We start from the raw sequence: 21,059 nt of genomic DNA, 5'->3' as shown, positions 1-21,059 counted from the left end.
GCCAAAGTGAAATAAAGTCTGCGCAATAGTCTTATAGGCGGTATTCAATGAAAAGTTTAGCGGGCGATTTCTCCGCCTGGCCACACTGAAAACCGCCATGTCGGTGGCCACCGTGCCAGCGCATGCGCTCTGCGCCCGCATCTCGAAGAAGAAAAAAACACCAGTGTACATCGTCTGCTGCGTTTGAGCCCGATTATCGGTAGTGGCGTCAACAGATATAATATTAATCACACTCACACTAAGTGGTTGCGCTCTACCTACCCTCGAGCACTTCGAATCCCCGGAGGATGAAACGGCGGCTGGCTGCGAATGGCGCGTATAAGCAGCGTATGTGCGACGCTGCAGTTGGATGCCGCCGCGGGTGTCCACGCAAGTGCACCCGCGCCGCTTCCACGACTTTCTCTGGTATGTGCCCACTAATACGTGGTGGAGTACAAAAACCGAATAATTTCTTTGGAGAAATGGTTCACGCGTACATCGATTTAGCGGTGGCTTTCTCGTGCGCTGAATGTTTCACACTCAGCAAAACAACTCACGTCTGACGTTAGAGCGCCACGGCTGGCAATCACCTGATCTGCGGCGGCTACTTCATACGCGTCCGGCGATAGGTAGACTGTGCTGCAATCAACAGCTATTGGAGTCGAGGCATTACTTTTCTTTCAGTGGGCACCAGTTTGGAAATGATGCAGTTCCTGCTGTCAAACGGACCACTGCGCTCACGTTCAAACCTTTGTGCCACGACCGACTCGCACTCGCTCGTAGGTGTGCGCGGAGGCTGGGGTTGAATTGCAGATAAGGTTGTCACACTCATGAGCAGAATAATGACTTTTCGCGTAAACAACGCTATCGCGGTACAACTGACTATCGAATCACTCGCACACGCCTTGCACGGAAACACAAGGTCACGTCGCGGCCCGCGGCCTGCATGGCCGCCCTGAAGGCATGGAGGAGAAGAGGGCTGCCTGATCTGCGGGCCGTGCGCACAACGTCGCCTTAGCAATAGACGCTTGGCCACGGATATGGCGGCGCACTCGCATAGTTGCCTGCATGTATTCCACGCCATTGAATACCGGCTATATACTCACAGCCAAATCTAAACGTCTAAGTCCGGTGTCAGTGTTCATACGTGTCGACATTTTTGAACAAGAACAAGGCATTACGCAAATAAGGCAGAAAATCAGTACATACGTGATATTTGCAGTGTTGCTTTATTTAAAAAATTCGTGGATGCTTGGTTTTTGCGGTATGGAATGAAATACTACATCAACGGCAGAAAACATTTGTTGCCAGCGCTACCTCCTGGCGGCATTTGAGAAATCAAACGGCAATAGCAACGAAAGGTTCCACTATATGAGATCCACGTTCGGCTTGGAACGCTCGTGCAGTAGGGAATCGTGGTTCTGTAAATGTTGCAATAGGGCAGCCTCAATTCACGCGCGTCTCCACCGTACGGCAGCGCTGGCATCGATACACCCGACTTGGAGAAATAAAAGGCGGTAAATTTAGATTGACTTGGCAAACCTCTAGCGTGTTATCTTGGGAGGAACGAGACGGGAAAGGAACAGCATGAGAGGTGAGCGGGAATGAGAAGGGAGGCCTTTACTTGCCAGGGGCGCCAGTCCACTATCGTCTTTCGGTGACATTTACAACGAAAGGAGCAGATACGCGGCTTTTTTTTTTTTTTTTTCTGCTCGTCGTAGCTCTTCTGGTGGTGCGGTTACAAGCCCTGACATGTATTTTTGTAAGAGTGGGACGTTAGTAAACTATGAACCTGGTAATAGTAATTCACCCACTCTATATAACATTGTCTGTGTCGCGGCGCCTGCAGAATTGCTGCGTTGACGGCGCTCCAACGCCCAGGTCAAGAGCCGTCGGCCGGCACTCTAGGTAGTGCGTATTTTTCATGGATTGCGAGCACACAAAATATCTTAGCATCGCCTCGCGCAGACCGGATAAGTACGTGGCCGTGTAACGTGTATACATTGCATTTCCAAAAAAAAATGTAGATTTCGCGGAAGTTCCACGTTTAATCGTTATAATAGCGTGAGTGGTGATAATTGTCGAACAAAATTTTGAAAAACTAAAAATTAAGAAACAGAAAAATACGGAAAATTGCGAACCGTATAACGCCCTGCGTTTCCACAATAATGCAGATTTTGTAGAAGTTCACTTGTAACCGTTATAATAGCGTAGATGGAGATAATTGGTCGAACAAAATTTCGCCAAACCAAAATTAAGAAAAGAAATTGCGGAAAATGGTGAACCGTGTAACGCCCTGCATTTTTACAATATTACAGATTTAACGGAAGTTCCACCTATAATTAGTATAGTAGCGTAAGTGGAGGTAATTGGTCGAACAGAATTTTTAAAAAACCAGAAAAAATATAAAAATACGAAAAATTGCGAGCCGTGTAAGGCTCTCAATTTACAAAAAAAAATGCAGATTTGACGCAAGTATCACATGTGATTGTAAATGGAGATAATTGGTCGGACAGGATTTAGAAAAACGAAAACAAAATGTCTGTACAAAACTCACACTCAAGACAAGCGGCATAAGAATGCTCCGCATTAGCAGACAATTTTCTGAATTTCTGCAGGTGTTTTAAGTGACCTCATTTCATTCGCGCTTCCGTTATTCATGATTGTATGCGGAACAGGAAGGCGCAGTTCGGCATTTTCAACATTTTCAAGGCCGCTCCCCAAAACGTGTGGCATAGCACTTGGGCATGCACGCGCGGTTGAGCACCTGAATTTTAGACTGTATAAAACAATGCCACTATAATAAATGGGTTGCAAGTACATAACTTCGCCGAAGTACACGATAGTTTAAATTGAAATGTGCTCCCGGCATTGGCCTTTCCACGTGGTCAGGAACGCTATTTCCCAACAACAGCTTCACGAAGATGAAATGACTAGTTTACGAGATATATGCCATCACTGTCGTGTCGACTGAAGAACGCCGACAACAAACTTTTTTGCGGATGCGCTGGGTTCTCCTTTATGCCTGTGTGTGCGCGTATTTGGGTGTGCGAAATTTCTTAAATTCCCCTTAGCAAGAATGCGTCAATCGTCTATCTAAAACTAATATCTTCCTATGAACGAACTCAAATTCCTTCCCGCCGCATGGAAACGTGCAGCACTTAAAAGAACACTGAAGTGATTTGTAAACATTGCGGGATTACTAGCGCAAATTGTAGTCCGGAGTCCGTAGGCCATGTTTCGACCACTCTGGGTAGCGCGCTTACGCGAATTTATTTAGTAGAAAAATCAATTCGAAAATTCTGTCTTCCTATCTGCATCCTCGCCCATTTTCTGTGGCGTTTTCGTGTGACGTCAGGAGGAGATGAGCTTGCAATTGGCTGCGCTACTGCACGGCTCGCCGACCTTCCGCAGAGTCAGTCGGCCCAGCGTTTATGCAGCGTTTAGTCCGCCGGCCGCCGACGGGTCGTCGCAATTCGTTCGCTCAGTTGAAACTAAGCCACAACACGTTTGTGGATGGAAGAATGTGCCTTTATTTAGTTTGTTAGTTCATGCACTGTATCAAGCTCTAAGGTCAGCTCGCTCCACAAAACGCTGCACAAGCACACGCACAATGCTTCGCTGACTGGTATAGTAGGAAAATCTAAGGCCAACTGAAGGCGGGAAAAGAGTCAGCGAAGTTAATATAGGTACTAAGCAATTAAAATAAACCGAAACCTTTTAGCGTGCAGCGTAAAACTACGGTGCAGGAAGCACTTGCGCTGGGTGAATAAGCACAGCGGTCAGCAGCGTAGACCATACGTCTGCGAACGCTTTTACATCTAATAAGTGCAATTGCTAGACGGGAGATATTGTGGAAATTTGGGGGACGCTTTCTGCACGAGCGCTATACAACAAATAGTTACGTATACATGAAATGCTAGAACTAACTAAAAGTGTAAACTGGTTATACATACCTTATATTTCTAAAGCCGGCATCGCTCACTAGAGGCCGAGGAGTCTTGAGTGCTATTTTGCAAGTCGCAAGTTCAAATCCCTGAGAGTAGCAGCTTCTTTTTTTGAAAGTTGATTTCTTCGTTTCCGGCCGATGTTTTCTACACTTAATTCACCTTTTTTGGGCCGTAACGTTCATTGCTCCACGAGCGACGCCGTAGAACGCGCGCAGACAGACAGTGACGCGCTAGTGAGTTCTCGTTGTCGTGCTGTTGCCATAAGTACCGTCTGCTTGCGGGGAGTGGGCACAGGCCAGAATCAGTACACCCTTGGTCTGGTGCGAACACACTTTTTAAGATACAGGCATGAGTGAGGCGAGCTCCAAAGATGGGGGAGAAACGCATGGCATTCGAGCGTCTGCGGTGACACGGAGGGCATTCATCCATTGCGGAGGCTTCGGCTACGATTCCAAGCCGTCCTGGTAGGCTTGTCTGAGGTATTTTACAGCCGACAACAAGACAGAAGCACAGTATGGCGATTATTATTCAGTATGGCGCGTTAAACCCTACAATCAATAAATCGGATCGGAACTTATTTGCGCAATTTGTTGGATATTACTTGAAGCCTTCCTGCACGGGGAATCTACAACTCAGTTGGAGGGCACACAATATCCAAGCCAACTGCATAGACGCCGGACGTAAGAGGTTTAAGTTTCGTTTGTCATAATGTTCGAAAATTTTATAATTTCTTGTACATTATTTTACAAAATAATTCCAGCCACGCCAACATCCCTAAGCGGTGGTAGACTTATACGGCTAGAGACACTCACGGAAAGCGGTTCGGCAAGTAGACGGCCAAAAGCGGGGACAGGTTCTAGGCACACCGGGCTATGTCCGGCCAACTCTTGTCGGAAACGTGCTGTCGGAAACGTGCTTCTCCAAGCGCTGATGATGTCCTCGTTGGGCACAGCACAATCTTCGAGACAGTGGATTGTACGACGTTATCAGGAATTCGATCTCCACCACACGATCGCCAGTATGAGCGAACGCGTCCGCAGGTATCCCTCGCTCTGTGTCGACATCATCAGTAGGTCTCACATCTCACGAGACAGCGGGCTGGCTAAAAATCATTGTATAGCCCGTCATATGCATACTCCCACAGACGCGGGGGACAGTGATCTTGACTGCCTCTCGTCTGTCGTGGAGGTACTCTGCGACCCGTCCTCATCGACAGGGTGGCCGGCAAAGACCTCACCAGCGTAGTTGCAAAGGGCGAAGTATCTCTTGTCGCTATGTATAATTCCCATCCAGAGTTTGGTCATCATGAAAATGTTTTCGCGCAGTTTGCTTCCTCTCTCAGTAGGGTACAGCTGAGGACCGCAAAAAAATTCCCCCGCATTTCCCCGAGGGGGAGAATGTGAAAGTGCGAATGCACGGTTGTCGGCCCGCTTGCGGCGCTTGCGCTCGGCCCCCGCAGCCCACCGCCTCGCCGCCTTCTCTTCCATCTCTTCCATCGGGTTTGTAGTATCACGTGTACACCACGCAGTTATCAAGCCGCTATAACGCCGCTGAGTCACCAACGCACGCCGCTGACGACGTAGTTTGAATGCGTTAAAGATATAAGGCGCGTCACTAACGCTGATATCACGTCTCGTCCGTGGCTTGGTCGGTAGAGCGTCGCGCTGCGGCCGCAAAGTCCGCGGATCGAAACCTGGCGCCGGATGCTGTTTCTTTATAGAGGAGCACTGCGGACGCCGACGCCGCCGCCGACGCCGGCGGTGGATGGTTTGGGGTCGCTTATAAAGTGCATTCGCACTTAAAAACGTCTAGACTGGCGTTGTAGATGCGCTCGCGGAGGACAGCTCGCGTGATGTCCGTACTCAGGATATCTGCGTCGCTATGAAGCAGAGACACGGCGCTACTCAGGATGCCGAACTTCGTGCCAACCACAGATATGTGCCTGCTGACTTTTTGCTCGCGAATGCGAGGGGAGAAAGAGCGGTGGATGAGGTTCGTGAAGACCTCAATCTCGGTCTTGCTGCTAAGCTTGGCCGACTCAATCCTCTCGACGATAAAGTTGACCCAGGCCTCGTGCAGCGTGATGTAGGGCACCTTCGGTCGCAGCTCGTTCTTCTCTTCCCCTGTTCACGGAACCATCTGCACGGGATCCTTTGAGAAGATTCTCAGCTCGCAGTCGATGGTGGCGAACCAAGCGTTCGACATCTCCTGCAGGAAATGCAGCGTCTCCTCCGGTTTCGCAGCCAGAAACCACTGCCAACCGTAGATGGCGTTGCGCGTGGGCTCCTCTGAGAAGTACCAGACCGGCAACCAGCAGAGGTCTCGCAGCAGCCTCCGGTCCAGGTTCTTCGTGGTGACAAGGAGAGCGCAGATGCGAAAAAAAGCAATGTTTGTGCAGCCTCTTGCTGCAACTCTTGCAGCTTGTCTTCAACTGGGCCAGAAGTTTGACCGCGAGTTCCCTCCGCGTGCGGCGCCGTGCGCTCCACGTTCTTCGAACTCATGAGCAGTCCCACCACCTTACCCGAGTACCGGCACCTGATCTACAAGGAAGAGACAAACTCGGAGTAATATTTCTTCGTGCAGCGTGGTCTCCGGTCGAGCAACGATTCGGACATGGGCAGAGAGGAGGCGTTGAGGCACGCGAAGTCCATAATGCTCTCGATGGCGCACGCGATGCCCGTGTGCTGGGGCAGCGCCCCGACAAGGTCCGAGTTCTTGACCATGTACTCGTGAAGGTGAGAACGCACGGCCACCGGAGCCCGCTTGGCGGCCTCCTCCACTATTTTGCGGCAGTGGGTGCCCAGCTCTTGCAGGATGCTCTCCCGGCCTTCCGTGGTGTCGCACAGGCAGACCAACGCCTCCACACCCGATTGTTTCGCCGGAATCAATTGGAATAGTGACCTAAAGTATTTAGGAGTACTCCTCTCGCATTTTCGCAATACTGACTCGCATTGGTCGGAGCAGGCGGTGAAGGTACAGCGCCAAGCGAATGACTGGCGGAGACGGCTGCTGTCCATCTTTTCTCGTGCTCGGGCGGGTAACACGTTTCTCGTGACCCGACTTCTTTATGTCCTACAAGTGTTACATTGCTCGCGACTCAGGATGCAGGCTTTTCACCGGATTTTTGCAACCTTCGTTTGGTGTTCGCGTAGTGAGTCAATGCGTCGCGATAACCTTTTTCTTCCGGTTGTGCGAGGGGGACTTGGGGTTGTTCATCTGTTTCTTTGTCATCTTCTTTCTCGTTTATTCTACTTTCGAGATGTTCAACATCTTTTTTTGAAAGCTGTACTGCAAATACGTCTTGTGCATTTTTCCCCTGATATTGTGGTGTCTTCGCTGTCGGTGGAAGCAGCCCGAAGCCCGCGAGGTTTCCTCGAAGAAGGGGTTGACGCGTTTCGCTTCTTGCAGGCTCGGTTTAGCCTTGAGTACATATTTACTGCTTCGCGCGAGTCTATTTCTGATGCGCTGGTTTCTGGGCCTTTTCCCATACCTTTATGTCGTGTCCCGTACCTCCAGTGTCCGTACCAGGATGTCCTCAATAGAGTGTGTAAAATGTGTGTTCCGCCAGGTGTTAAAACATTTTCTTTAAATTACACACTGGCACGCTCCCTGTTAAAACTTGGATGAAAGACCGAGGTCTGTTTATAGCTTGGTCGACAGGCTGCCGGCTTTGTTCTCGACCAGAGACAATTGATCACTGTTTCGTAGACTGCAGAGATGCTGTCTTTTTCTGGGACATTTTACAGCGAACGCTCAGAAATGACATGAATATTACGCCTTCCTCTATACGATTTTTGCCATTCGACTATCCTGGTGAGCCGCCTTATGACATGTTTGTGTTGATTGGTTTGTACAGACTGTGGCGATGCCGCTTATGTGATAGGCATGCTGAGCCACCAAGATCAACTAAGTCATAACCCAAAAAAACTTCGACATTTGTACACAGTGTGTATAGTTCGCTTGACCAACCACCTCATAAGTTACCCTTAACCTTTTCTCCTTGTTTTTACGGGTGAGGTTAACAGGAAGCCGCCATGGGGCTTTCTAGAAGAAGTAGTGGATACTTTCCATTTCCATACTGCGCGATTTTCTCTGGAGTACCTGTTTAGACTTTTAAGGAAGGCTATGACGAAAACTTTGATTCATAATCTATTACCCGTACCTCTTTATCGCCAGCCATACTTGCGGGACCATAAGAATGTTTTAGACCATGTCACGCGGATGTGCGTGCCGCCAAAAGCCAAAACATTTTTCTTTAAGCTCCATTCGCAAATGCTTCCAGTTAAAACATGGCTGCGCGAAAAAGGAATGCCGATCCCTTGGTCAGGCAATTGCCGCTTGTGCAACCAACCAGAGACTATTGACCATTGTTTTGTGCTGTGCCGTGAGGCGGTGTTTTTCTGGGACATTTTGCAACGGACACTAAAGAATGACATTGACATCACCCCCTACACCATTCGCTTCTTGCCATTTGAGGATGTTAATCGGGTGCCATATGACGTTTTTGTTCTCCTAGGTTTGTTTAGCTTGTGGAAGTGCCGCATGACTGATTGGCATGCTGAACCTACTAGGCCGACCAAGTGCATTTTTCGGGAACAGGCGGCGTTAGTACGGAGCGTCTGTGCAACGCAGAGTGATTCACCGGAGTGGCTGCATCTTTTGGATGCGTGCGTTTGCTTGCTTGAGTTTTGAAATGGTGCCGACCTTTGTTAGACTGACGTGCTTACCCTTTGCTGTCTGTGAGTGTCTATATTGTCTTGTCTGAGTTTTCTTTCTTCTAAAATTTTCATGCAATAAAGAGAAAAAAGGCCGTAGCACATAAAGGCGCATAAGTTTTCATTTACCGTTTTTGCTTGTCTCCACTGGTGAAGTCAGTACGAAGCCGCCATGGGGGTTTTTAAAGGAGGTGGTCGACACCTTCAATTTCCTTACTGCGAGGTTTTCCCTGCAATATCTGTTTACCCTTTCCAGGAAGGCTTTGACGAACACTTTATTAGAGAGTCTGTTCCCAGTGCCGGTTTATCGCCAGCCTTACATTGGCCACCATAAGGACAGTGTTTTGAAGCGGGTCACACGTATGTGTCTTCCTCCAAATGCAAAAACGTTTTTCTTTAAGCTGCATACATCAACACTCCCAGTGAAAACATGGTTGCGCGAGAAAGGAATGTCTATTCCTTGGTCTGACAATTGCCGTTTATGCAATCAACCTGAAACCATTGATCATTGTTTTGTTTTGTGCCGGGATGCGGTGTTTTTCTGGGATGTGTTGCAACGAACTCTTAAAAAGGACATAGACATTACCCCTTATACAATTCGGTTCTTGCCTTTTAGAGATGTTACTGGAGTGCCCTATGATATATTTGTTGTGATCGGATTGTATAGCTTGTGGAAGTGCCGCATGACGGACAGGCACGCGGAACCCCCTCGCCCAACGAAGTCCATTTTTCGGGAGCAAACTGCGTTGGTGCGGAGCATTTATGCGGCGCAAAGTGACCCACCAGAATGGCTGCATCTGTTGGACGCGTGCGTCTGCCTGCCAGAGTTTTAACGAACGGCTAATTTTAGCTGCTGTGATATGCATCTTCTTGGATGACTCATAACTTTTGTAGGCTGTATTAAGGGTAGTGTTCCATGCAGTAAAGAAAAAAAAAAAAAAAGGCCGTAGCACAGTGGGTAAGACGACTGACTATTGCTCCGTCGACCTACCACGCACAGGTTCGAGTCCTGTTGGTCTCATGATTTCCTTTTTTTTAAAACTGAATAGTACTGAGTTTTGTGCAACGCTAGAATCAACGAATTGTTAAAAACTTTCGCTGTTAGAATGACATGTGGTACAGAGCTTCGAATTTATTTTTATGGCAAGACCATGGCCAGAAGTTGTGATTTAATTGCTGCACCATCCTCTTACAATGATGATGATGGTGATTTGAACGCCGGGGAGCTTTTATCTATATCGGCTAGATCACGTCATCGCATCCGTTTAACGGGGTTCGGCCTCTGCTTCATGAAAATTGTGTAAACATTGATAAATAAATTTCTCCCATGGCCCATGCCCATGGGCCCATGGCGGAAAGGACTCTGAAGGAAGCGGGAGCAGGTTTGTGATATTCATGTTTTGGTTCTTTCCTCGAGATGTGCCTTTTGGCGAGGTTCAATGATGTGAACTGCTTGTATCTAACTTGAAGCTTTGGGGAAATTCATTCATCAACCATACGGAATCGCCAGTGGCGTGCCGAGGTAGGAATTCTCCCATGTAAAGTGTATTTTTTTTCGCACATCCTTGATAATCAAAATGACTAATAAACACATACTAATATTGTTATTTTTACTATAATTAGGGTATAATTATTACTACAATTGTGATTAACGTTTCATGGGACAGAACTAATGCCACCTGGGCGCTTCTGGGCGCGCTAATAAGCATTTGATTGTACACTGCACAGCGGACTACAGATTTCTGTTATCACATTCATCCTACCGTATTCCACAAGTTAACAAGGTGCTTCTTCTTCTTCTTCTTCTTCTTCTTTCTTTTTTTCTTTCTTTCTTTATTTATTTTGTTTCAATTTTGACTAATTTCCAATCTCGATTCCTCAAACACAAGAAGAAAAAAGCTTCCAAAATTTTCTATTCCTCGAATCATCCACCTAGGCAGCAATCTCATTCGAATTAGCGGCTGATGTTTGGCCGATCCCCTGATTGGGTATGCGCCAATATACTGAAGGAACAACAACAACAACAATACCCGGCGGTTATTTTCTCGCTTCACACGAATAGGCCGAGCTCGCAAAATACGGTAAAGTACGCCGTAGAGGAAAATGCGGCACGTGTGTAAACAGTTCCTGTGGTTTTTCGCTGCGCTACCGCAAGATACACTACTGGAAATTATTTCTGACATTCTCCGACTACACTCTACGCACATTTTTTTTTTATTTATGCTAACGATGAGCTCCAATAATTGCTCTGGCTAACCCTATTTACCCCTAAAATTTTGAATGCTGCCCCATACTCTAAATGCCCCTCCGACTTTTACAACGGAGATTTGTATAGCTATAGAATCCCGAATTTCTCTTCCGTAGGCGACGATTTACTAGTCACCGCACTTAACCTCCTCCTCGCCACTGCTGACACCTCTTTCACAACTTCTATACACCTCGCCGCCACCGATGACTTCTTCACAAGTTGCACAATCGGCTGATAACGGCGGTAGCGCCCTTATCAGCAGTTGCTATTTGAGCTCGCTATGGAACAGGCGCGTATTGTTCTCTCGGAGGAAGAACAGCGGGAATTGAAGGAGCGTCGGCGCGCACAGAAACGCGAATTGGCGCGGAAACAACGGAGAGCCGCTGCCGCTGAACGTGCACCCGCCACCGTTGCCGTCTCAAGTCATCACGCTCACGCTCCGCTCACGGACATCACGCTCACGGACATCACGCTCCGTGAGCTGCAAGCCGCCCTGAATCGATGGCCCAACGGCGGAGCGCTCCTGGTATGGACGGGGTTACGTACCAGATGCTGCGGAACCTGGACGTGACTAAGTTAGAGCCGCTTCTGCGACTGTTCATTCGGGTCTGGCAGACTGGTGTCCTCCTGCCACCCTGGCTCGTAGGGCTCATCTCGCCAATTCTCAAGGTCGGCAAGTCCCCGACGGAGCCAGAGTCCTACCGGCCCGTTTCCCTGACGTCGGCTGCTGGGAAGGTCATGGAGAGTGCAGCCCTGGCCCGTCTCGAGTGGATTGCGGACCACAGCGGCGTCTTCCGGGAGCAGCAAAGCGGCTTCAGGCGGCACCGCTACACGGCTTACTCCCTGGGGGACGTCATCTCCATGCTGGAACAGGCCCGCCACGACAAGGAGGTGGCCTTCCTGCTCCTGCTGGACATGCGGTCGGCATTCGACACGGTTGCCCACGGGGCCATCCTGGAGGCCCTGGACGGCATGGGCATTGTGGGGCGCCTAGGAGGCTACATCCGGGCGTTGCTGTGTAACCAGACCCTGCGGGTGGAAGGTCGGCCGGGCGACCAGCAGTCCTCGAGACGTCCGCTCCGGGGTGCCCCAGGGAAGCGTGCTGAGCCCGTTACTTTTCAACTTGGTGCTGCACTCTAAGAAAAATGGTAGTCAGTAGTGACTCATTTTACAGAGTCATTGGCTTGCTACAGAATTGACTACCTTTGGACTCTTATGGGGAGGGTCACCAGACTCTCTTTCAAACAGAGTCCTGGGACTCTTAGGGAGGGAGTCGTGACGAAGAGTCAAGAGTGAGTCTGCAGGACTCCTGAAAATTAGTCACAGTGACTCCGAAATGGTAAACGAAAAGAGTCTGCTTGACTACCTTGTGGCCCAGCAATGAGAGTCGTCCTGACTCTGTTTGGAAAAGAGTCTTGTGACTCTGTTAGACCGAGTCAAAAAAGGCTATGCAGGACTCTGTAAGGGAAGTCACCTCGACTCCTAATTTTCAAACGAAGAGAGTCTTCATGACTACTTTGCGAGTAGTAAAAGTAGTCACACAGACTCTCCGTTTGGCTATAGAGAGCCCGCTTGGCTACTTTGGCTACTACATGACCCCAGCCAAGTCGCCCTGACCTGCTGAAAGGGAATCCCGCGACCCCTGAGATAGAGCATGCAGGACTCTGCAGCACCGTCACCGACACTGAAAATCTGAAAAGAAAAGTCCAGTCGATTATTTTCCGACTCGAGCAAACAGAATCGCTTCAGAGTCGATAGGATAAAAAAATACCATACAGATACTATTATGACCCTATAAGGACAGCCATGCATACATGCAAGAAACATCAATGCAAAGTACCAAAACAACCATTTTATTGAAATAAAGCCTACAACCGTTTCAAATTATGCATTGGCTCAATGACTAGAAAAAAATTGACACAAAATAAAAATCACGAGTTTTTGTCTTAGACAACATACAATGGACTATAAGAAACGTGAGAAATACAAGATTCAAAATTATCACCTTAAAATTTGTGTCTCACATAACAAAAACTTGTTACATTGAACGGGACAAGCAACACTGAGTTCACATATACAAAACACAACCCTACAACAGTGATCAGCCATCAGCTGGTTGCTCACTAACTTTACAAAATGATAAGTGAATATGAAAACACAATTTTTTTAAAAACCACATTTATAAAAAAATGCTACAAGAAATAAAAATCACGAGTTTGTCTTAGACAACATATACATGACTAGAAGAAACGTGAAAAATACAAGATTCAAAATTATTACCTTAGACAACATTCGTGTCTCAAACAACAAATTGTAACATTGAACAGGACAAGAAACACTTGAGCTCACATATACAAAACACAACCCTACAACAGTAATCAGCCAACAGCTGCTGGCTCAACAACTTCACAAAATGTTAAGTGAATATGAAAACACAATTTTTCTTAAAACCACATTACATTATAACAAATACAAATATTTGAAAATGTCATTTTAGACAACTGAAGTGAAAAAATTCTAGAACAATACAACTGGCAAATTGAAAACAGGACAATAAAATACACAAAACAGAGTTCGGGAGTGTTATTGCTTAATAAAAATTTAATATTGAACACATTCATATTTCATGCATACAGCTAGGTTCGCCTTTATGATAAGACCACTTTGACCACTCATACGCAATGCAAATGAACATTAAAAAAAAGGGTGTCAAAGAATTATTAATGGATGATTGTTATAATTTTCCTGAGAATATTTTGTTCATTTTAGAACACAGAAATTTACTCGGAGGCTATATGTTGCAACACCCACCACTTGATCTGCTGGCCCTGGACAGTGTATTTATTCCCTGGCTGTCCCTGCACGAGCTCTCAAGGTAGTGACTACCTTTGTCGCCGGCATTTAGGTGCTCAAGCATGCGCCCTTTCGCACCACCATCAATTCCTCCAAAACTGTAAAGGTCTGCTTTGCAGACTTCAAGTACTGCAGGTTGTATGCCCAGTACATGGCACATACAAGAGCGATTCCTGACGTGAAGTCAAAGACGTTAACGGATACATGTTCGCACACCACCTTAATTGAGTCGGACCACAGTGGGCTGCTCCCCGTGTACAGCAGAGTCGGTCGCGAGTATGCAGTATCTGGGTCCTGTAAAAAAAAGACAAATAATGCTGAAATTTAGCTGCTGTAAAAAAGTTCTTTATGTGGACAGCCATCAATATGTATAAATTATTACTCTGACTGTCTTTATATGCCACGTGGACTGAAAACTAAAATACCTGCGATGATAAGTTACAGGGAAAGCTCAGTTATAGTACACCCCCCGGTTATGCGAAGACCCGCTTCTTATGATTAATCATTGGGGTCGCAGCAACCTGCCTTTAGAACCTACACATTAAATACGCCGGTTGTATAACGCACAAGTACACGCAGCTAGCTTCATGTGATGCATGACTCGCAACCTGACACCCTTATAGCGGTTCCGAGGCGCAACCCCTACACCAAATATGAATACTCAAGGTCGGGTCTAATCAGCCGGTTTTACTTTCGCCTGGACGGAACTGTACAAATTTCACGCCGGCTCCGTCTGGACGGAACGCTAAGCTCTCAGTTGTAATCCGTCTGGGAAGGATAACTCACAGCGCTCTGTTCCGTCTGGACGGAACTTTAGCACTTGTATATCGTTCCGTCTCGACGGAACGCTAGCCACAGCCTTTACTTTAACATTGCGCTATCTCCCGGCTTGTCTCTTTGTGGCACCACTTTTTTTCTACTCGTTTCTTTACTACCCCAGTATGCTCAAGGCATTATCTCAAGCAATCGCGACAGCAGCCGCTCGTGCCTGTTTTTCTGTTAGTTCACAATCGGTGAAGGGTGCTCAGAGCCACAAGGTCAATTTTTATTTTTCTGGATGAGCACAACAAACAAATGCTTCAAATGCCACTCACGCTTGGTGATAAGATCAAAATAACCGAAGAGACCGAAAAAACGCTGAGCTACCGCCGACCCTTCCGTCTACATTCGTTGCTTCTTTGTTCACGAATAACAGCAGGCAGTTCCATTTAGCAAATGTCCTGCTTCACCCATTGCATTGGCATTCTCGCACTTTTGCTATGTTCAGCTTTATCCCATGGCACACAGCTAACACAGCAAAACGTTTTTGGAGCGCAGATATTGTGGAAGTAAATTTTTTTTTCAAGAATAGGTGCTTAGGTCACGCACTCACAAATTACATGAGGACAAGTTACACAGTAAATACCATGTTGCGCCGAACCATTTACAAAGCGCTGTTGTCTGTTCATTTTCGACTTATCATGTCTGTATCTAGTCTGTGCTACTTCAAGATGTTAAAAAGCACTAGCAACTACCCCGCTGTGGATCTTCCCAAAGCTTGATTTTGCTGGCTGATATCTTAAACACACTGGTTCCTTCCCAGGGTCTGGAGTTCCCCTTAAGGCTTCTCTTTATGGTAAGTTACAAAATTGAGGTTATCAAGACACCAAAATTTTGAGTGCACTTTACCTTTAGGAAAGCAAAAAAGTACATGGTCAGGGATATTTCGCTACCGGTGGTCAAAGTAACCATAAACGTTAAGCCTAAACACGTCAGCCAGCCTTTCTAAAGAGCAACAATTTTTTCCCAGTTGCTCTCTCTTACATGTACAGCATTTCTTTTAGTTTAATATTGGGTACACCCTAATATTTTTAATGCCGAGGGCAACTCAAGCCAAGAGCCATTTTTTTTGCCAATGTTGCCATCTAATTCGCAAATTAAGCTCACTGTTCTCACCAGTATCGTGAAGATGTCATCCTCTCTTTCCTTCACCAAATGGGGCAACCAAACGGTAGCGCTGACACCTTTTGCATCTGTAAAGAGAGCAAACTAAAGTTGTACAGCCGAACCCAACTGATGGAAACCATTTTCATCGATTTATCCAGTATGTCGAACTCCTTCCGCTAACAGTATAGTTGCAGTGAAAAATATAGCAAAAATTACGTCTATATCGAATAAAAATACAAGCGAAACCCGCTATATCGAACGGCAAATGACGCAGGAATGCGCCCCCCCCCCCCCCGCCGCGGTGGCTCAGTTGCTAAGGCGTTGCGCTGCTGAGCACGAGGTCGCGGGTTCGATTCCCGGCCGCGGCGGCCGCTTTTCTGATGGAGGGGAAAAGCAAAAACGCCCGTGTGTACGAGATTTCGGCGCACGTTAAAGATCCCCAGGTGATCAAAATTAATCCGGAGCCCTCCACTACGGCGCGCCTCATCGCCTGCGTTGCGTCGGCGCGTAAAGCCCTACAATCAAGGAATGCGCCCCCCCCCCCCCCCCCCAAGTTGGCTCTCCTCAAGGTGAAAAAGAAATACCGCCGGCCCATTTATCTCGGCCGCTCATCATCAGTTGGCGGCTCCTTACCTCCTTCTCGCTCTCCCTTCCTATCGTAACGCACCTGCGCCGTCTAAGGCGAGTTGTTGCACCCCCATGCAAAAATATGATCGTGGGCTGTCCACCAGGTTTTTTAAGTGTGAATACACTTTATAAGCGACCCCAAACCATCCACCGCCGGCGTCGGCGGCGTCGGCGGCGTCCGCAGCGCTCTTTAAAGAAGAAACAGCGTCCGGCGCCAGGTTTCGATCCGAGGACTTTGCGGGCCGCAGCCCGACGCTCTACCGAATAAGCTACGGACGCGACGCTGATATTGTCAGTAACGCGCCTTATATCTTTAACGCATTCAAACTACGTCGTCAGCGGCGTGCGTTGGCGACTCAGCGGCGTTATAGCGGCTTGATAACCATGGTGTACACGTGATACTACAAACCCGATGGAAGAGATGGAAGAGAAGGCGGCGAGGCGGTGGGCTGCGGGGGCCGAGCGCAAGCGCCGCAAGCGGGCCGACAACCGTGCATTCGCACTTTCACATTCTCCCCCTCGGGGAAATGCGGGGGAATTTTTCGTTCTTTGAGTTTGTACTGCTCGCGCTTTTTAGGCTTTTTTTCCGAAGTGTAGCTGTGGTGGCTAGCGCTTGATTGATTGTAAGGTTTAACGTGCCGACGCAACGCAGGCGATGAGGCGCGCCGTAGTGGAGGGCTCCGGATTAATTTTGACCACCTGGGGATCTTTATCGTGCGCCGAAATCTCGTACACACGGGCGTTTTTGCTTTTCGCCTCCATCAGAAAAGCAACCGCCGCGGCCGGGAATCGAACCCGCGACCTCGTGCTCAGCAGCGCAACGCCTTAGCCACTGAGCCACCGCGGCGGGTGTGGTGGCTAGCGCTAGAAACGTTTATTTGACGGCTCAGCTAGCGCGAAGCGGCCGAATTTGCATTTCGCCGTGAAGTTGGCAATTATAAATCGAGTCAAAGGCGGTGTAGAGCTATAGTACTACAAAGGAATTGTCATCTAGTGCAAGATAACGCTGAGTGCACACATGGCGTGCACACAAATTTCCTTGCCTGCTTCCTTGTGCCAGATTTCCACGTACGTGTGCTCGTTAAGGAGGATATTCCCCGCTTTTTGCTCACGAATGTGGCCTTGAAAACGCTCCCGCGCCACCCTAACGCATAATAATAGTTCACTCCAAAGCCCACACAATGCTAATATACCTTTAGACCGGCGGCCTATGAACAAAACGCTTACGGTGTGCAAGCTGCAGCAGGATGGTGCGCAATTTCATGTTTATACAAAAAACAAAACATCTACGCGTTGCTGGAGCAGGCGAGACCAGGCTTGCGAGCAAAACATAGAAATGCTCTAGTAACGAGCACAGTCTCTGCGCAAGAATCAGTCACAGAAGTAGCATTAAAAGCGTTCTGCGCACCACCTATATTCCTCTAGCACCAGCCACTGTAAGCTTACCCACGCGGTATTCAGACATCATAACCTGAAAAAGCTGAAAAATAAAAGCCGCATTTCACTGTGCCTCGCCGTACCATTTAACCACAAAGCTACGCCAGCTTCCTCGAGGTCCGTGTGTGCGGGATTTCGGCGCACGTTAAGGATCCCCAGGTGGTCAAAATTAATCCGGAACCCTCCACTACAGCGTTCCTCATTGCCTGCGTTGCTTCGGTGCGTTAAACCCTTCAATAAATCAAGCTTCCTCGAGGTACCCGGCGTTTGCTTTGGTTGATGGCTACTGAAATGGAACAGTTGATACACTTTCAACCGTTATCAAAGGGAACTTATTTAACACTAGTTTACCTTCGCAAACATTATAGTGAGAGTGAGGGATGGGGAGGGGAGGAGGGCAGGCCCATTAGTGCTAGTAAAATCTGCGGAGCGGGCAGTACTGAGCATGGTTTGGGTGCGAAGCAGGTGTCGATCGTTATTTGCTCAAGTTACTGCACCCTACATGCAAAGCTATGTCGGCAATGTGACGCCAGCACACAGGGGGAGCAGGCACTCGTGTGAGCCGAGCACACAGTGGCCGTAGATACCCTTATACTATCTCGCGCCGGATCACTAACAATTGTTGTCAGCGCTCTTGCGGCATGGCGACAAAGCAAACATGCGAGCGAGCAGACAGCAACATATCGCAGTGGGACACGCAGCCTCGCTCCCGATATCTCAACAACGCATGTCCGTGCGTTTTCCTCGGCCGCTGCCAGGAGACGGCACCGGGATCTTCGGCTGTGCGCACCGCGGTTCGTATTTGAATTGCCCATGACTGTACGCGCAAAATTATATTCTACCAATACATACGCGTCCCGCATTTGTACGAAGTGACTGCTGCTTGGCGCCGAAATAAGCCGCTGTCGAGCACCTACTCGTTTCTTTTCATGTTGACATTTCGCCCCTCTGTCAGCCTGAGCCAAATTCATCAAAGCGCACTCAGCATTCCGTGTTCAGGGTCAAATAAAAGCGCCAGAGGAAGTGAAACAAACTTTCACTGCGCCTTGGCCGTGGAGCGGCCATCGTGTTCAAGGTCGCCGTTTCGTCGGCGGCGAGCCATCGGCGGCGGCTCGCGCCAACGGTCATGCTGCCCTATTCGCATACTGAGGCCGTCGAAAAACCTGCCACTCACGCAGAAATGAGGTTGGACGTTTCTGCCACGACTGTCCGCATAGTATTCAAGCAGCATATCTTACACAATTGAGCGTTATTCGCAAAGTGCACGAAGTTTTTTCACGAGGGAAAATCTCTCGCCGCGGTGAATACTTCACTTACCTCTATCAGATGCAGTTGCTGTGTTGCCGCAGCTCCGTCCGTATATCTTCCCTTATCATGGACGCTGTCCTCACGTGGAGCACGGCAAAAGCACTGTAAAATTGTCGCGACACTGACCAGCGAAACCACGTAGTTACGAAAACCGCCCTAACGGCCACAACACAAAGAACGCCTCGCCGGCGGAGCGCGCAGGCAGTTCAAAAGCTTCCACTCCGGCTGCTCGCCTGCTCGCGGGAAACGCCTGACGTCACACCTGCGGCGACCAATCAGAGCGGCATCTCTTTTTTTTGTTTTCTATGCTCCTCGACTAGGTTCCCCTCTCCCGCCAAGTTGCGCCCCGTACCGAGTCGAAAGAGAGTCGCCAAAATTATGACTCTGATCGGTGACTCTGTTCTGACTCACCAAGCGTTAAAGGTAGTCGCGGCGCCGGGGACTCTCTTTTGACCACCTTTTTTCTTAGAGTGTGGCTCCTCTCCCCGACTGCATCCATCCAGGCTTGCGACACCCAGTGGAGGTGGCGGTGTACGCTGACGACGTGGCACTGTGGACCCATGGCCCCACCAAAGACTGCCACATAGTCAAGGCGTGCCTCCAGGAGGCTCTGGGCGCTGTTGCAGTCTTCCTCGAGAGCCGTGGCCTGCACCTTTCGGAGGCCAAAACGCAGGCTCTTATGCTGCACCCGGGAGGATGCAGGGCTCGACGGGCAACACCGCCCATTACACTCGACGGGCGGCCTCTTCCCTGGCGGCTGACCGTGAAGTACCTGGGGCTGCTCATTGACTGCCGGCTCACATGGCTGCCAGCTGTCAAGGCCCTCAGGGCACGCAGCGCACGGGTTCTTCAAGGGGTGCGGCAGCTTCTGTCACGAGGAAATGGCTGCTCACACCAAGTGGCGCATCGCGTGTTCCACGGCATGGCCTCCGCAGCTGTGCTGTACGCGCTTCCACTCGCCTACCTGGGACCACGACGCTGGCAGGAGCTGGAGATCGACCAACGCCGCGCCATCCGCCTATGCCTGGGCCTCCCCTCCACGTCGCCGGTGGCGGGCACTTACACTGCGGCGGGCACCTGGCCCATCGAGATGCCGGCCTTGCAGACGGGGCTGCAGCACATCCAGCGCCTGCTGACCGTACGCGACGGGACTCCGCTCCTGCAGAGGTTCCGTAGCCGGCCCAACTCGCACATGGGAGCGCTGCTCACTTTCTTCGAGGAGGGCATCGAGGTTCCGAACTGACCCCGTCTGGAGCCGCTACCACCAGACACCGGGGAGGCCCTGCAGGTCACCACGACCCTCCGCTGGATCTGCAACAAGCGGACCGCACCACCCCTGGCCATCCGCCACGGGGCGGCCGCCCTGCTGCAGGACGAGCTGAGCAGCTACCTGCATCTCTTCACGGACGGCTCCGCCAAGCACAGCACGTGCGAGGGGGCGGCAGCGTGCGTGGTGCCTGAGCTCGGAGCCAGCGGGAGCTGCCGCCTGCCCTTCCCCACTTCCTCAACACGGGTGGAGCTGGCAGCGCTGCACCTGGCCGCCGACCTCCTCCTCGAGAGGGGGCCCCATAACCACCCCGGGGCGGTCATCCTCACGGACTCCAGGACTGCCCTGCTGCGGCTGCACGCGGCCGATCAACCCACCAACAGCAGCGGCTACCCGGAGCGCTCCCTTGCAACCAAGCTGCGCACTGTGGCCTCCCGAGGCTGCGACCTGCGGCCCCACTGGCTGCCGGGCCACATCCGGGGCAACGAAGACGCCGACGCCCGCGACAGGGAGGCCCACCAGGAGGGCACCCCAGTCTCCCAAGACGTCACCGCGTTCGGCGACGCCCGCACTGCCCTGGCCCGCATGGTGAAGACAATGCACCCCGACCCTAGTGTCGTGAGCGGCCTGGCACCCAGACCGTTGCCCGCACGCATCAGCAGGGACGCCCGCTGCCTGCTTCTCCGCATGCGGCTCAACTGCTGCAATGTGGAGGAGCGTCTGCACCGACACGAACGCAAGGACTCCGC

At 49.8% G+C, this 21,059-nt stretch overlaps 1 protein-coding gene and 1 long non-coding RNA gene across 2 annotated transcripts; one reads left to right on the top strand and one right to left on the bottom strand.

Moving 5' to 3' along the window:
• The first annotated feature begins 6,743 nt into the window (after positions 1–6,743).
• LOC144153425 (uncharacterized) lies at positions 6,744–9,541 on the top strand. Its single transcript, XM_077685072.1, has 2 exons — positions 6,744–7,234; positions 8,763–9,541. The coding sequence occupies exons 1-2, from the start codon at positions 6,744–6,746 to the stop codon at positions 9,475–9,477; spliced, it is 1,206 nt and encodes a 401-aa protein (XP_077541198.1). The 3' UTR covers positions 9,478–9,541.
• Positions 9,542–12,681: 3,140 nt separating this feature from the next.
• Positions 12,682–19,342, bottom strand: LOC144152049 (uncharacterized). The gene is made up of 3 exons (XR_013319037.1): positions 19,053–19,342; positions 15,681–15,757; positions 12,682–14,039 (listed from the first exon to the last, which is right to left on the bottom strand). It is a non-coding gene; the product is annotated as an uncharacterized LOC144152049 (long non-coding RNA).
• Between the last annotated feature and the right edge of the window lie 1,717 nt (positions 19,343–21,059).

Source organism: Haemaphysalis longicornis, unplaced genomic scaffold, assembly GCF_048455015.1.
Source record: "Haemaphysalis longicornis isolate Haplotype H1 unplaced genomic scaffold, Haemaphysalis longicornis Haplotype H1 scaffold_9, whole genome shotgun sequence".
Taxonomy (NCBI): Eukaryota; Metazoa; Arthropoda; class Arachnida; order Ixodida; family Ixodidae; genus Haemaphysalis; species Haemaphysalis longicornis.
The sequence above is the reverse complement of the archived record's forward strand: the minus strand, read 5'-3'. Positions and strand labels throughout refer to the sequence as shown.

Bases quoted from the DNA above. Each gene is read 5' to 3' on its own strand.
- LOC144153425 (XM_077685072.1), top strand. From the start codon at position 6,744: ATGCTCTCCCGGCCTTCCGTGGTGTCGCACAGGCAGACCAACGCCTCC. The intron at 7,235-8,762 runs GCATTTTTCCCC...AAGGCGCATAAG, and splicing joins GTACTGCAAATACGTCTTGT to TTTTCATTTACCGTTTTTGC.